The sequence below is a fragment of the Eretmochelys imbricata genome, chromosome 23 (assembly GCF_965152235.1).
Source record: "Eretmochelys imbricata isolate rEreImb1 chromosome 23, rEreImb1.hap1, whole genome shotgun sequence".
NCBI classification, from domain to species: Eukaryota; Metazoa; Chordata; order Testudines; family Cheloniidae; genus Eretmochelys; species Eretmochelys imbricata.
This window is the reverse complement of record NC_135594.1, coordinates 13,006,912-13,022,495: the sequence shown is the minus strand read 5'-3', so window position 1 is coordinate 13,022,495 and position 15,584 is coordinate 13,006,912. Positions and strand designations below refer to the sequence as shown.

Below are 15,584 nucleotides of genomic sequence, written 5' to 3'. Positions count from 1 at the left end.
GGGGACCCGCTCGGGAACTTGGGACCCCAGGCAATGGCCTGGAGAATGGAGACCCCAGTGACTGGTGACCGGGAGGTCCAGCTCAGGAGTCACAACCGGTCCCGCCAGTGGGAGGACAATGGGCTGTGAAGAGAGAACCCTGGTGAATTCCAGCCAGAGGGCAGAAGGGGGGAGAGGGGGCCCAGGTGCCCCTGTTTACCAGGAGAGAAGACAATGGACAGAGGTGGGGCTTGGGGCCGGTGAGATCAGATGCCCAGCTGGGAAGCGGGGGGGGGGGGGGGGGCACTCTGGGCTGGAGAGAGGGAGTAGGCAGAGCCCACCTGGATGCAGGGGACACTTGGATGAGCTCTGCTGATGGAGGCCAGGCCTGAGGCCCTGAGAGTGACGCTCAATAAACCCTCCTGTTTTACGCTGGCTGAGAGTCGCTCCGGGCTAGAGATCGGGGGGGGCATTACTCCATCTGGGAGTGGGGGCCCTGGGGGTCCAGAGTGAGTGGCCTCCCTGAGGGGGCCCACGGCAGAGACAGGCGTGCTAAGGCTCAGAGAGGTGCGGTTCCAGGAGGTGGAGGGGCTTAACCCCCGAGAGAGAGTGGACCCCCGAGAAGGGCTGTCGCACTGAAGGGGGTTCCCCCCAGGGACCGTACGGGCCAAGAGTAGGCACAACCTCGGAGTCCGTGACAATATGAGACACCCTGCCTCCCCTCTGCTGCATCACAACTCCTAGGAACCCCAAAATCTGAGAACCCCTGTGTCCACTCTGCTTTATCATTGCTCCCAAGCAATGTTCCCTCTAATTTTTGACAGGCCGTGTGCGCAAAAAATTTCTTCTGTGCAAATTGTGTTTCTGTGCAAACGTTTGTGCGTGCGGTGTTTCGCCGTGTGCACGGGGTTTAGGGTCTGTGTGTGCGCGCCCACACACAGCTTAGAGGGAACAGTGCTCCCATGTACTCCCAGATCTGAGATACCCCGGCGTCCCCTCTGCTGTATCAAAGCCCCCGGGAACCCCCAGATCTGAGACACCCCATCTTCCTCTGCTGTATCACAGCCCCCAGGAACCCTGAGATTTGAGATACCCCATCTTCCTCTGCTGTATCACAGCCCCCGGGAACCCCCAGATCTGAGACACCCCATCTTCCTCTGCTGTATCACAGCCCCCAGGAACCCCGAGATCTGAGATACCCCATCTTCCTCTGCTGTATTACAGTCCCTGAGTAACCCCAGATCTGAGACACCCCTGCATCCCCTCTGCTGCATCACAAATCCTAGGAACCCCAAGATATGAGACACCCCTGTGTCCCCTCTACTGTATCATAGCCCCTAGGAACCCCCAGATCTGAGACACCCCTGCCTCCACTCTGTTGTATCACAGCCCCCAAGAACCCACATATCTGAGACACCCCTGTGTTCCCTCTGCTGTATCACAGCCCCCGGGTGCCCCCAGATCTGAGACTCCCCTTTGTCCCCTCTGCTGCATCACAACTCCTGGGAACCCCAAGATCTGAAACACCCCTGTCTTCCTCTGCTGTATCATAGACCTCAGGTACCCACAGATCTGAGACACCCCTTTGTCCCTCTCCTGCATCACAGCTCCTGGGAAACCCAAGATCTGAGAAATCGCAGCATCCCCTCTGCTGTATCACAGCCCCCGGGAACCCCCAGATCTGAGACACCTCTGTCTTCCTGTGCTGTATCACAGTCGCTGGGTACCCCTAGATCTGAGACACCCCTGTGTCCCCTCTGCTGTATCACAGCTTCCAGGAACCCCCGGATCTGAGACACCCGTCTCCCCTCTGCTGTATCACATTCCTGGGAACCCCCAGATCTCAAACTCCCCTGTGTTCCCTCCCTGCCCAGTTTGTGACTGTTAGTGGATGTGTGAATCCACAGCAGGGTGTTAGTGAGGGGTGTGTATGTGTGTTCTTGTGTTTGCGTGGCTGGGGCAGTGCATGGGGGGTCGCTAGGTGTGTTTGTGTGTCACTGAGTTTGTGTACCTCTCACCCTGTTGTCGGCACTCACCTTCTTCGGGACGTGTGGAGAAGCTCTGAGGGTGAGCGGGAGGGTTATGGAAGCGCTGCTGGCTTGGGCCCCCTTTCACTGGCACAAGCAGGGCCCCACTGCAGGGGGGGCCTAGCCCAGCCACGGCTGCAACACGGGCACCTCAGCTATCCCACAATGCACAGCCACCCATTGGCCATTTACCCATAATCCTCGGCTCCCCTTGCTCCCACAATGCCCCTGCGTTGGCCAATTACCCACAAGCCCCCATTGCTCCTGATTCCTGACAGAGCCACTGAGAAAGCGGAGATCCCTGGGAGGGGCAATTACCCACAATGCCCTGCTCCTGGCAGCGTGGCTATGGGGCAGGCATTCCCAGAATGCCCCTCAGCGGGGCAATGACCCACAATCCCCTGCTCCTGGCAGTGTGGCTATGGGGCAGGCATTTCCAGAATGCCTCTTGCAGGGGCAATTACCCACAATCCCCTGCTCCTGGCAGCGTGGCTATGGGGCAGGCATTCCCAGAATGCCCCTCGGCGGGGCAATGACCCACAATCCCCTGCTCCTGGCCAGTAGAGGAGGACGGGGCTGGGCGAGAGGAGATGCCCCCCAGCCTAGCTGCTCCAATCGCCCCATGGCTAACTCAGCACAGGGGGCCCTGCTTGTGGCAGTGAAAGGGGGCCCAAGCCAGCAGCGCCCGGGCTGCTGCACCCCGGAAACCAGGCAGGGTCTGGGGCTCACCGAGCCAGTCGCCCAAGCCCAGGATGCAAAAGCACAGGGGGTGGGTCCTAGATATGTGGGACGTGCCCACACCCACACCACCGTGCAGCTCCCCATGGGTTCTCCATGCCCAGACGGGTTCCCCGGCGCGGCTACCTCGGGAAAGAGACGGCACTGGGAAAACCTGGGCAGGTGGTGACCCTCATCCCTGCTCCCCTGTCAGAGCTGGGGAGAGAACCCAGGAGTCCTGGCTCCAAGCCCCCTCCCCCCACACCGCTCTCTAACCATTAGACCCCAGTACCCTCCCAGAGCCAGGGATAGAACCCAGGAGTCCTAGCTCCCAGCCCTCCTTCCCCCCAACCACTAGACCGACCCCTGCCCTCTCAGTATTAGGGAGAGAACCCAGGAGTCCTGAGATGGGCTCCTTGGCCAGGTTGTTCTGTGTGGGTCCCCACTGACACACACATCCCCACACCCAGCAGTGGGGGTGTTCCCTGGGGCCTGCAGATCCCTGAGGATCCTGCCATGGAAACACCCCCCCCATTCCTCATTCATCCGACAGCTTCCCGAAGCCCAAAGGATCCAGGCAGCCTGTGCTGTTTCCATGGCGACAGCTCCATGGAAACTGCAGGCCCATCCCCCACCTTGTCTCTTCCCCCCCCATCCCCTTTCCCCTTCAGAGAGCGGGGGCGTGGGGGGTACACACCCCAGCCCTCCCAAAGCCCCACTGGAGCTAATGGGCTTTCACAGGGCCCTGGCGGGGGGTGATGGGGCTTCAGCAGGGCCCATCAGCCCCACAAGCAGGGGTCCGAGCCAGCTCCTGAGCCCCACAAGTCTGTCAAAAAGAAAAGGAGTAATTGTGGCACTCCTTTTCTTTTTGCGAATACAGACTAACACGGCTGTTACTCTGAAACAAGTCTGTCAGTCCATCCTCCATCCCCACACCTCTGTCTGCCCATCCCCACACGTCTGTCTGTGTATCCGTCCATCCCCCACCCCACATGTCTGTCTGTCTGTCCATCCATCCGTTTGGCCATCCATCCCCACCCCCCTCCATCCATCTCTCCGTCTCGCCCATGCCCCACACCGGGAGCGATTCCACCCCCCAGGGAAGTCGCCCCCAGCATGTGCGCCATCCCTGGCCCAACTGCCTGGGCGTTAACTAGTCAGCTGCAGGGGGGCAAACACCCATTGACAGCAACAGCGGGACTAGTCCCTGAAGGAGAATTTAAGGAGGCTGCAGACTTCCAATACCCGAAGTATGTACACACCTGCACACACACACTCCCATGCCCTGCCCCACACAACCATTCATGCACACACACCTGCACACACACACACACCGGTGCACTCGCACACGGGCCCACACATTTGTTCCCCAGCACTCCCGGGTGCCTTAACGGACCACATGCAGCCCTCACACATGCACAATCATCGACACACACATGCACACAGACACTCCGCCGTGCACAATCATGGACAAATGCACACGACCTCTCGGCCATGCACCATCATTCACACACGCACAGACACACCACCGTGCAGAACCATTGACACACGCACACACAGCTGCTCAGCCGTGCAGTCCTGGACGCACGGACACTCCGCCATGCACAATCATGGACACACGCACGCTCAGCCGTGCACACCGGTCCCCATCTCCGACAAGGACTCTGCAACTGACAGTAAGGAGCTCACAGGGGCGGCGGGATGACTGTACCCCTCCCTCGGCCCTACACTTCAGCCCTGTATCTCGCCGCCTAAACTTATAACTGGTGCGCAAAGCCACCCATGGCCTACATCTTGGCAGCAGCAGGCCAAAGGATAACAATTCCCTAAACCAGCCGGAGACATTCCTTGTTTGCACATCCTCGGACAGAGATCCCACGTATGGCTCAGCAAGTGTCGCCTATTGTACCGACTCCGTGGCTAAACAACAACTGGCTCACCCGTGTGTTTGGCCTTGTGTTCCCTCCAGGCCCCCTGGAACATGTCCTGGTTCGTACGCAACGGCTGGGTTACCGCTAGCTAAAGGAACTGGTTGACGGCTCAAGGTAACCGTTCTGGAAGCTGTCAGCTGCGTGTGTGTGTAACAACCCATTTAGGGCGTGTTACTGGGAGACTAACTCACACCCTAACAACGTGGGTAGCTGTCACCACCGACAACAGGCCAAAGAAAGCCCCAGTGAGCGAGCATCCCAGGATCCTTTGCAGTTAAGCTAACTTTAAGGAGCAGCATTTTACTGAGCCTTGTGCAGATTTCACCATGGCGGCAAAGCGATGTTATAATGCTAGAATGCAAAGGGGGTGACGGATAACAGCCCCCCTAAAAGGGGGCTAAACATTGAGGTGTTGAGGCTGTTGGACACAAGGCAACGGAGAATGTTGAAATCAACCAAAGTGCAGACGGAGCCTGCACCAAAAGAAGGAAATGCTATCGTTCCAGGCCTGATCTAAAGAGGAACGAGGATATTTAATACCCTCGGCCGGGATGCAGGCTGGCAGAGAACGACCATCGTCCAGGACTGTCGGTGCACCTCTCTTTGCCAACCGGCAATCAATAAATCCAATCCAGGTGGATTTATCAAACGAATCCCACCTCTAAGCCTAGTGAAATGCCTGGTTATCAATGAATTGGTTATTGATTATCGGCAAGTGACCGATCGTTGATGAGTCGCTCTTAACAGTCGTTGACACACAACACACGTGCATGGGCGCACACCCGGCCACCGGTGTACGTTTCTAGGCACATACACACGGCACCTGTTTCCTTAAAGAGGAATAAACATGTCAAAAGCCCGGAAGATGCGGCAATGAGGGGTTGTTGTTTTTTAAATGGCTCATCAGCTTCGTATGCTCCAGCCAGGAAAATACCAAAGAAGTCATCTCGCATCAGTTTGACTCAGGGTATGTGAGAGAGAGAGAGCATTAGATGGTGTGTGCGCGTTTGTGTCTGTGATAGAAAATGCAAATAGATCCTGCATGGTGTATTTCCTGGAGGTCTTAAGCCAAGAATTACAAAGAGAAAAGCTGGATATATTCAGATGCTTTGGATTCATATTAAAAATAACCACAACACATACACGCAATATGGGACACACACACATCACTTCAGCAATGTCCACATAAATTGTCTCACACAACACATACAAAGCGGAAGCCACACACAACACACAACACCCCCACAAAGCACAAATGCTGTGTGTCTCACACGCTGACACAAACTGGAGTGCACACATGGCCACCAGCCATGACACACATGCCCCAAGAGTCATCACAATCACATCACACGCATGCACACGCACACCAGGTCATGCACACAAAAACTAACAGCAGCAGCACACGCGCACCACCCCAAACCTTGACACACAATCAACACAAGCTTTCCATGCACACAGGCACAGACAAACCAAAAGCAGTACACACACACACACAAACACACACATAGAGTTAACACAAACCTTGACATATCCCCAACTCGCACACACAATCAACAATAGCAGCACACACAATCAACATAAAGATTGACACACAACTGAACCCTCTCTCATACACACACACTCAGCACAAACCATGCCACACTACTCTCTCTCAATCAACACACAATCAACATATCCCTTGACACAAACCTTCACACACACAACCAGCACAAAGACTGACACACAACTGAACTGTCTCACACACATTCAGCACAACCTTTGACACACATGCACACACACACAAACCAACACAAACTTTGACACACCCAAACACACACACACAGACACAACCCAACCCCCAGCTCATACATACAATCAGCACAAACATTGACACACACTGGCTCTCTCTCACACACACACACTCAACAAAACCCTCAGGTTTCAGAGTATGCATCCGATGCAGTGAGCTGTAGCTCACGAAAGCTCATGCTCAAATAAATTGGTTAGTCTCTAAGGTGCCACAAGTCCTCCTTTTCTTTTAACACAACCCTCGACACCCACCCACCAACTCTCTCACACACAGCCCTTGACACACACAACTCACACAAGTGCACAACCCTTGACACACAGCCCAACTCACTCACACACACTCAACACAACCCTTGACACCTCCCCCCCCCAGCTCTCACACAATCAGCACAAACCGTGATGCACACAACGGCATTAACGCATACACACACACACAAGCCCCAGTGCTCATGCCAGCCTGCAATCAACGAGACACTCACACAAACACAAGGCACCCATCCTGTATGACACCCGTCTCTTAGCGGGCCCCCCCTCTTTGCCCGAGAACGGCACCCAAGAACTAAGCCCCCAGAGGCATCAGCTGCTCTGAGAAAACACACACACACACACACAGAGAGAGAGTTACAGCCTCCCTCCGTGCTTAATTTGTAACGAAAGAGGTGCCGGGGCGAGGAACTGCTGAGCCCAGAGGTGCCAGGGCTCAGCCCTGGCACAAGGTAAGCATTGCCCACCATCCCTCCCCTCGCCGTGCCCTCTGGGCTGTGGCTCATGCCGCCCGAACGCGCCCCTCCGCACCCGGCTTCCCTGGAGAAAGGCGCCCAAGTGGGGGGCCAGGCCGTAACCAGCACAGGTGGCAAATGGGGTGGGGTGGTGCCTTGGCGCGGGGGCTCGCTCTTACCTCGACCCGCCAGTAGAAAACCAGCTCCCGTTTACAAAACCCCAAGTGCCTTTACTTCGGCTTGAAAAATATCGCAGTGGCAGATGCAAAAAAAGATTTTTTTTTTTAAAGATGCGGAGGAGGACCAAAGAGCCGGTGCCCAGCGCCCCCACTTCGTGCCCGGTGCCCCCTCGGCTAGCCCCGGCTTGGACAGAGGCCAGTGCCCCACCCCTCCCACCCCTCCTTTTCCCTACCCAAAAAAAAAAAAAAAATCTTTCCGCACTTTCTATTGACACCCCCCCTCCCCCTCCACAAATCCTTGGCTGGGGAGGGGAAGCCAGCGGGTGAATTAGACATTCTGCTGGGGCCATGCCATTGGCTGGCCAGCCGTGGGATAGGGAGGGGGGAGAGGTTTTCCATTGGTTGAGGCCGCCCAATGGGGGGGGTAATTACAGCCCCCCCTTTTTCCGAATCCCTGGAAATCCCCCCCACCCTCCGCTCTGCTCTCCACTCCCTCTACCCTAGGAAGGGGGGGAGGGAAGGTTTCATTAACAAAAAGGGTGAACTCCCAGCTTCTGATTGGCTGAGGAGTGGGATGCAGGAGAGCCTGATTGGCCGGGGCTGGTTGTCCGTCTCCATCCTTTTTGCAGCGTTCAGTTGGGAAGGGGGGATTGGGGGGCTGGTGGCTGGTTTAGCTTAAAGGGGTGGGGTTGATCGGGGGGCAGAGAGAGAGAAGAAAACTAGGGCGGGGCTCAATAGGAGAGAGAAGCAAGCAAGCAAATGGGGATGAAGAGATAGCAAGCCAGTCAGCCAGCCATGACCCTGTAACTTTTGGTGCATCTTGCTAACTCCCCTCCTAAGGCCCTGATGGGACGCCTCACCTGCAGGAGGTGCAGGAGGGCTGGCTCCTCCTCACAAATTAACCCTGGGCCCAAGATTAAAGAAAAAGAAGCCGAGCCACGGCATCCAGAGAAGGGGCCGGACCCCCGAGCCATGGCCGGCCAGCATGGTGGAAAGGTGGGAAGGGCGTGGGGTGGGGGGCTGAAACTCAGGAGAGCTTGTCAAACTCACTCACTAGCTATTTTGGGGAGATGCCGAGTTTGGCCGATGAAGGCACGACATTTTGATGAAAACAAAAAAAACCCTAGCCTGCTTGAAAATTACCATGGCCCATGCTCCGTGAACTAAAAACTGGCTAACTGATAGATCTCAGAATATAGCTGCAAACAGGGAATTGTCATGGAGCGGGACGGTTTCCGGGGGGGGTCCCTCAGGGCTCAGCCCTGGGCCCTCCACTATTCAACATTTTCATCAACAGCCTGGAAGAAAACGTACGCTCACCACTGATGAGCTTTGCACAACGATTGGGGAAAATAAACCAATGCAGCGGGTGGGTCGGCAATTCAGAGCGACCGGGCACAAGTAAACAACGGGTGTTTTAATATAGGTAAAGACCAACATGTCCACCTAGAAGCAAAGGACACCAGTCATGCTTACGGGCTGGGGGACTCGCTCCTGGGCAGGAGCGAATCTGAGAAACATTTGGACACCAATCATCTGACCCTGAACTCCCCACGTGTTGCTGAGGCCACAGGGCTAACACAATCCGGGGATGTGCAAACAGGGGCATCTAGAGTGGGCACAGACAGGCTATTGGGCCTCTGGATTTGGCCCGGGTGTGCCCAGTTCTAGTGCCAACCATTCAAGAAAGATGCTGATAAATTGGAGAGGGTTCACAGAAGAGCGACGAGAACGATTGGAGCGACGGATTTCAGGAGCCCAAGCTAGAGAAGGTTAAGGGGTGACTCGATCCCCGTCTTCATGGGGAACAAATATTGAATAATGGGCTCTTCGTCTAGCAGAGTTGGAGTTGAAGCTAGACCACCTGCGCTTGGAAATCAGGTGTAAATGTTGAGCCGTGTGAGTAATTAACCATGGGGATACTTTCCCAAGGACTGTGGTGGATTCTCCAGCACAGGGCCATTTTTAAATCAAGATGGGCTGTTTTTCTAAACGCTCTGTGCTGGGAATTATTAGGGGCTGGTCTCTGGCCTGGACACTCCAGGGGGTCGGGATAGTCACAGCAGGTCCCCCATGAAGGAGAAACTGAGGCACAGAGAAAGGAAGCAACTTGCTCAAGGTCACCCAAAGGAGAAGTGGGAATAAAACCCAGTGTCCGGAGTGCCAGCCCAGGGCTCTACCTGCTAGCCCACACTGCCTGTAGCCCGAGAAGAACCAGACTTCTTAGGTGCACCCCAGAGATGGGCGCATTTGCCACACAATTTTAACAGCGAAAGGAACACCACGGAAACCTGCGAAAGGACTTGAAAGGGGATCCCCAGCAGGCTGCTGAGTCCCCCAGGAGTTCTTCCTCTTAGAAGGATGACAATCTACTATTGTGAGCCACTCACAGAGTCACTACTTTCCCTCAAGTGAGCAAGATGGCTCTTGTCAGTGCTGGAGGTCCCTGGTTCAAATCACCCAGGGCCAGGAGATGCTGTAGCCAGAGAGGCGGAGGATAAAAAGGGATTGGAGGGCCAGCTGGGGCGGGGGTGGTGAATCAGAGCTAAGGGGGGTCTGGATCTCAGCTCCAGCCAGGCTCCTTATACCTCCTGCAGCCCCCCACAACTCATGCCAGGCCCCCTTCCCTGCCCCAACAGGCCCTTGTTCACACCACCAGATGGGAGGCGTGGACCCCTTCTATTACTGAGCCCAGCTAGGCAGCATCTCCCTGCCCCCGCCCAGCTGCTCCCTGTTCTCACCTCTCTACCCATTCCCAGGCCTGGCACTGGTGCCCCTGGGTTTGCTTACGCTCCCAGCTGGCACTGGGCACCGGGCTGTTGGAGACAGGACATGCTGCTGGCTTGCCCGGGAACGTGACAACATCCAGGGGTGGAGAATGGAGGGATGCACCCTCTAGCCCCAGGCTGGGGAGATGGGGTGCTGGGGGGGGGACAGGATGGGATCAGGTTCCCCCACAAATCCAGCATCCCCCCAACGCTGACACTGACCCAGGCTTCCCTCCATGCAGCTTGGCAAGCTTCTGTGCCCGCCAGGCCTGGATAACCTTTACAGCCCAGCCTACAACGCCTGCGCCCACTCCAGCCCCCAAGGCTGCGTTGGCATAAACAGGCCAGGAGACGCACTTCATGCCAGCGACGCTGTTAACCCTGTGAGAGATCATCCTCACCAGGGCAACGGAACTGGATTCCCCATGGGTGGGAATGCACAGCAGGCTGGTTAGTCTGCATCAGAAACCCCTGCTTAATTCGGTTCAGTTTGTCTACACGGGGACACTTGGGAAGGTTAATCCGGATCAACTCCAGGTCTGAATTCAAAGTGAATTTGTTAAACCTTATTAAGCTCTGGCGTGAATGCGCCCATTCCAAATTCAAGTGTCCCGATTTTGCTCTATCGTCATGCCCTGAAACTGAACTAAACCTGTCCACACAGGGATAAAATGTGGTTTAACTCATCCAAATTAATTCTGAAAGTGGATTAACTGTCCTCGTGACCCCCTTCTTAACAAACTATTAACCCTTTATCACCTTTTTCAATGACTTAGTTGAGCCATTTTAAATCCATGGGCGGATGCACATTCAGAATTAAAATGTCCTGAATTTTATTAATTTGAATTTAGTTTAATTCACTTTCAAAGTGAAGTGGCTGCAATGTGGTGCCAGGCAAGGGGTCCCTGTATAACAAGGCCAACGCCCTACCCCAGAGGGGCCGCGTCCCGGCGCCAGGCAAGGGGTCCCTGTATACCCAGCCCCCGTGCTCCACCCCAGAGAGGCCACATACCAGTGCCGGGTCCCCATATACCCAGCTCCCACACCTAACCCCAGAGGGGCCTTGTTCTGGCCCTGGACGAAGGGTCCCTGTATACGCAGCCCCCGTGCCCCACCCCAGAGGGGCCGCATCCAGGTGCGGGGGCTCCTGGGTTGCTCTCAGAGGCTGGGATGCTGGGGGGAGGGGAAGGGGCTGTCGCTGGAATCAGCAAAATGTGGCAATTTGCTCAATTAACCGATGTTCCCGGCGTGGAACATAATCCCGTTGCCCTGGAGACAGCAGCACCACGGTAACCGGCTGGGTCTTTGTTCCAGGCCTGCCCCTGTCGGAGGCTGGTACTAAGAGCAATAGGAGTGTGGGGGGGTGTGGACATTGGGGGGCTGAGCACAGCTGCCCCCCCCCCCACAGGGGAATGTGGGAGGGGGATCATAGGGGTGGGAACTGGGGGGTGATGGGGTGAGGGAAGTGGGGGAGGGACACTGTCTGGGAATGGGAGCGCGCTGGGACTGGGGGGCTGCTGGGGGGCACAAGGCTTTGAGGGTCATAGAATATCAGGGTTGGAAAGGACCTCAGGAGGTCATCTAGTCCAACCCCCTGCTCAAAACAGAACCAATCCCCAATTAAATCATCCCAGCCAGGGCTTTGTCAAGCCTGACCTTAAACATATCTAAGGAAGGAGATTCCACCACCTCCCTAGGTAACGCATTCCAGTGTTTCACCACCCTCCTCATGAAAAAGTTTTTCCTAATATCCAACCTAAACCTCCCCCACTGCAACTTGAGACCATTGCTCCTTGTTCTGTCATCTGCTACCACTGAGAACAGTCTAGGTCCATCCTCTTTGGAACCCCCTTTCAGGGAGTTGAAAGCAGCTATCAGATCCCCCCTCATTCTTCTCTTCTGCAGACTAAACATCCCCAGTTCCCTCAGCCTCTCCTCATAAGTCATGTGTCCTAGTCCCCTGATCATTTTTGTTGCCCTCCGCTGGACGCTTTCCAATTTTTCCACATCCTTCTTGTAATGTGGGGCCCAAAACTGGACACAGTACTCCAGATGAAGCCTCACCAGTGTTGAATAGAGGGGAACGATCATGTCCCTTGATCTGCTGGCAATGTCCCTACTTATACATCCCAAAATGCCATTGGCCTTCTTGGCAACAAGGGCACATTGTTGACTCATATCCAGCTTCTTGTCCACTGTAACCCCTAGGTCCTTTTCTGCAGAACTGCTGCCAAGCCGTTCGGTCCCCAGGCTGTCCCCTTCCTTGCTAAGTGCAGGACTCTGCACTTGTCCTTGTTGAACCTCATCAGATTTCTTTTGGCCCAGTCCTCTAATTTGTCTAGGGCCCCTACCCTCCAGCATATCTACCTCTCCTCCCAGTTTAGTGTCACCAGCAAACTTGCTGAGGGTGCAATCCACACCATCCTCCAGATCATTAAAGAAGATATTGAACAAAAGGGTCGATCGACAGTGGACAGGCAAAGACACACACATGCCAGCAGGGGGCAGCACGTCTGACACCCACACAGACACCAGCAGGGGGCAGCCCTTCTCTCACACACACACACACACACAGTGCCAGCTGATCACTGAATTGAAGGGTTTATTCCAGCCCTGCCCTGCTCCCATGTGCTCGGGGGGCTGGCCACGGGGTCTGGGGGCCACAGGGTTAGCTGAAGCCGGGGCTCTGTCCCGGGAACAGGGAGAGGAGGCCGCTGTCCGGGGCCGGGTCCTTAATGAACTTCTGGATCTGGAAGGACAGAACAGAGCATGAGACGCCAGACTGACGGACAGGCCCCGGGCCCCACATCCCGCCCTTGCCTCTGGGGTCGCCAACTCCCATCCAACCCCAGTGCAGAGACTGGCTGGCTCAGGGGGTGGGGAACGGGGCCTGGGGCCTCTCCCCTCTAGGGGGCGCCGGCTCCCATTCGGCCCCAGGGCAGGGGGGCTGGTTGGCAGGGGGGTACCTGTCGGAAGCGGGGGTCGGCAGCATCTCTGACCAGTTGCAGGATCAGCCCCTCGCTGGTGGTGACGAAGGCACCGCTCTGCCGTAGGCGGGACAGGGCCGCCAGCCGGTCCACTTGGCTGGGGGAGAGAGACGTCACGGTGGCCATGGGTGGGGGGGCAGGGGTCCCCCCTCGCTCCAGTTCCCCACCACAGCCACACTGCCTCCCCCGCATCCCCGCCAGCTAAGGTCCCCACCCCCCCAACTTCCCCCCGTCCTGTTTGCTGGGAACCCCTGAAGCCAGGCTCATCTCAGCCCCCTCCAGCCCAGGCCGCCCGCAACTCCCACCAAGTCCCATCTGCCGGGAACTCCTCCCCGTGCCCCCAGTTCCTCTACCAGCCAGGACCCCTGTCTGCCACCATCCCAGCCCCACAGCCAGACCTTCTGGAGGAGCATGCATCGGCCACCACGTGAACATCCAGTCCCCGCTCCAGGGCGTCGAGCGCTGTGCTCTGGGGAGAGGGAGATGGGTCAGAGCCCTGGCCCAGCCAGCCGGGACCCCCACTCCCATCACAGCCCTGGCCCAGCCAGCCGGGACCCCCACTCCCATCCCCCCATCACAGCCCTGGCCCAGCCAGCCCGGACCACGCCTCCCCCATCATAGCCAAGGCCCAGCCAGCCCAGACCCCCCGCTTCCACTCCCTCACCACAGCTCTGCCCCAGCCAGCCCGAACCCCTCCCCCCCCCAATCACAGCCAAGGCCCAGCCAGCCTGGACCCCCTGCCCTTCCCTGGCCCAGACAGCCTTGTACCCCCCAACAAACACTGACTCGGACTCCTGGGTCCTATCCCCAGTGGGTAGCTTCTCACAAGGGCACTGACCCAGACTCCTGGGTCCCCTCCCAGCCCCCCCCCCCCCCCGCTACCATGATGCAGGCCTGGGTCTCAATGCCACACAGGAGCACAGAGCGCAGGTGGGGCAGTGCCCCCAGCTCCTGCTCCACCTCCGGGACCAGCATGCTGAAGCAGGTCTTGGGGAACTTCTTCAGCCCCTCGGCCCCCAGCTCAGGGACTGTGGGGCCCAGCCCCTGGGGGTACTGCTCCGTCACCACCACCGGGATCTCCAGCAGCCGTGCCACCTGGGGAGTGAGGGGGGGGGTGGTTAGAGCAGGGGGGTTGGGATCCAGGACTCCTGGGTTCTCTTCCTGGGCTCTGGGAGAGGAGTGGGGTCTAGCAGTTAGAGATAAGCTTTATGGGAGGGGGTGAATGCTCAGCATTATCATGAAAGTCTGGTGATTTTTGGAAATGTGAAAAATTAAAAGCTCCCCCCCTACAGGCCCCACCCCTTCAGGGGCAGGTCCCAACACCTCCTAGACCTGCCCCCAAGGGCGGGTCCTGACCCAGGCTGGATAAAATGAAATAACATGGAATTCCCACCAACCCTTCCCGAACTATTATAAATAGTAGAAAATATTTCACGGGGTGCTAATGACCATCAATCCTCCAGGGCTAGGCCGCCATCCAGTGGCCCGCGTCTGCAACTGCCTAATAGTCCTTTGGCCCTTTCTGCCCTGTTTTCATCAGGACACCCAGAAAGCGCAACCTCCCCCCGCCCCCGGGGACATCAGCTGCCTCCTTGAGCCTCTTGAACGTCACATTTCCAAGGGCTGGACCTCTCACCCGGTGCTGAGACGCAGCCACCTCTGGGGTGGGATAGGCCCACTTTTTGACAGCTGCATAAAACACTGGGGCAACGGGACAGCACCCCTCAGTAGTGCATTGGGGCCAGCCCTGACTGCCAGGGCCCAGCACCCCCTTCTGACCCCCCCACCCAAAACCCAGCACCCCTATCACTGCCCGGGGGCATTTCACCTGCAACATGCGCGCTGCCACGGCCACGATCTGGGGGAAGTGGGCGATGTTGGGCCGGAACTTCTCCTGCATGTCGCACAGGAAGAGGATGCTGGTTTTGGGAAACACCTTCCCGAGCCGGGCCAGCGCCATCTCTGCCCCTGCAGCCAGAAGAAGAGGAGAGGATGGGACCGGACGGGGAGCGGATGCCCCCTGAACGGGAGTGGCCCCGGCCCCGTTCCCCGCCCCCCCGAGCCGGCCAGTCCCCGCCCTGCGGGGGACTCTGATCTCTCCGGGCTCAGCAGCTCCCGCGGTTTGGGGGCCAGGCAGTGCGGGCTGGTGTGTCAGTGAGATAATTGCTTGTGCCCCAGTTAAGCGCTAGGGGGGGGGGGGGCGAGGACTCAGCCCGCCTGGTCCGTGGGGCGCGCTGGGCTGCCTGCGCCCCGGTTTCACAGGGTCCCCTGACCAGCCCATGCCCCTGCGGGTGGGTCCCCTGGGCGCCCCCGCCCCTGCACGCTCTGCCCCACTCACCTCTGCGCTTCCCCTAGAACACCCCCACCCCACCAGCTGCTCCCCAAGGTCCTAATTAGCTAAACCCACCCTCGACCAATCAGAGACGCCCAAGCAGGGTAGGCCACGCCCCCACCACCTCCCTCCCCCTCGGCTCCCAGCCAATGGGAGC

At 57.4% G+C, this 15,584-nt stretch overlaps 1 protein-coding gene across 3 annotated transcripts; it reads right to left on the bottom strand.

Moving 5' to 3' along the window:
- Nucleotides 1-12,693: 12,693 nt before the first annotated feature.
- Nucleotides 12,694-15,527, bottom strand: ISOC2 (isochorismatase domain containing 2). 3 transcript variants are annotated; one of them, XM_077840491.1, is made up of 6 exons: nt 15,503-15,527; nt 14,924-15,063; nt 13,978-14,190; nt 13,494-13,564; nt 13,075-13,192; nt 12,694-12,857 (listed from the first exon to the last, which is right to left on the bottom strand). In XM_077840491.1, the coding sequence occupies exons 2-6, from the start codon at nt 15,053-15,055 to the stop codon at nt 12,777-12,779; spliced, it is 615 nt and encodes a 204-aa protein (XP_077696617.1). In that variant the 5' UTR covers nt 15,056-15,063; nt 15,503-15,527; the 3' UTR covers nt 12,694-12,776. The 3 variants fall into 3 exon arrangements, with proteins under 3 accessions (XP_077696617.1, XP_077696616.1, XP_077696615.1); XM_077840490.1 differs by lacking the exon at nt 15,503-15,527 and adding an exon at nt 15,434-15,487; XM_077840489.1 differs by lacking the exon at nt 15,503-15,527 and having other exon boundaries at nt 14,924-15,131.
- Between the last annotated feature and the right edge of the window lie 57 nt (nt 15,528-15,584).

Excerpts from the sequence above, each read along its gene's own strand:
- ISOC2 (XM_077840491.1), bottom strand. The coding sequence starts at position 15,055 with ATGGCGCTGGCCCGGCTCGGGAAGGTGTTTCCCAAAACCAGCATCCTC. Across the intron at positions 13,565-13,977 it reads AGACCCAGGCCTGCATCATG|AGCACAGCGCTCGACGCCCT; the intron begins GTAGCGGGGGGG and ends CCCTCTCCCCAG. Across the intron at positions 13,193-13,493 it reads GATGCATGCTCCTCCAGAAG|CCAAGTGGACCGGCTGGCGG; the intron begins GTCTGGCTGTGG and ends TCTCTCCCCCAG.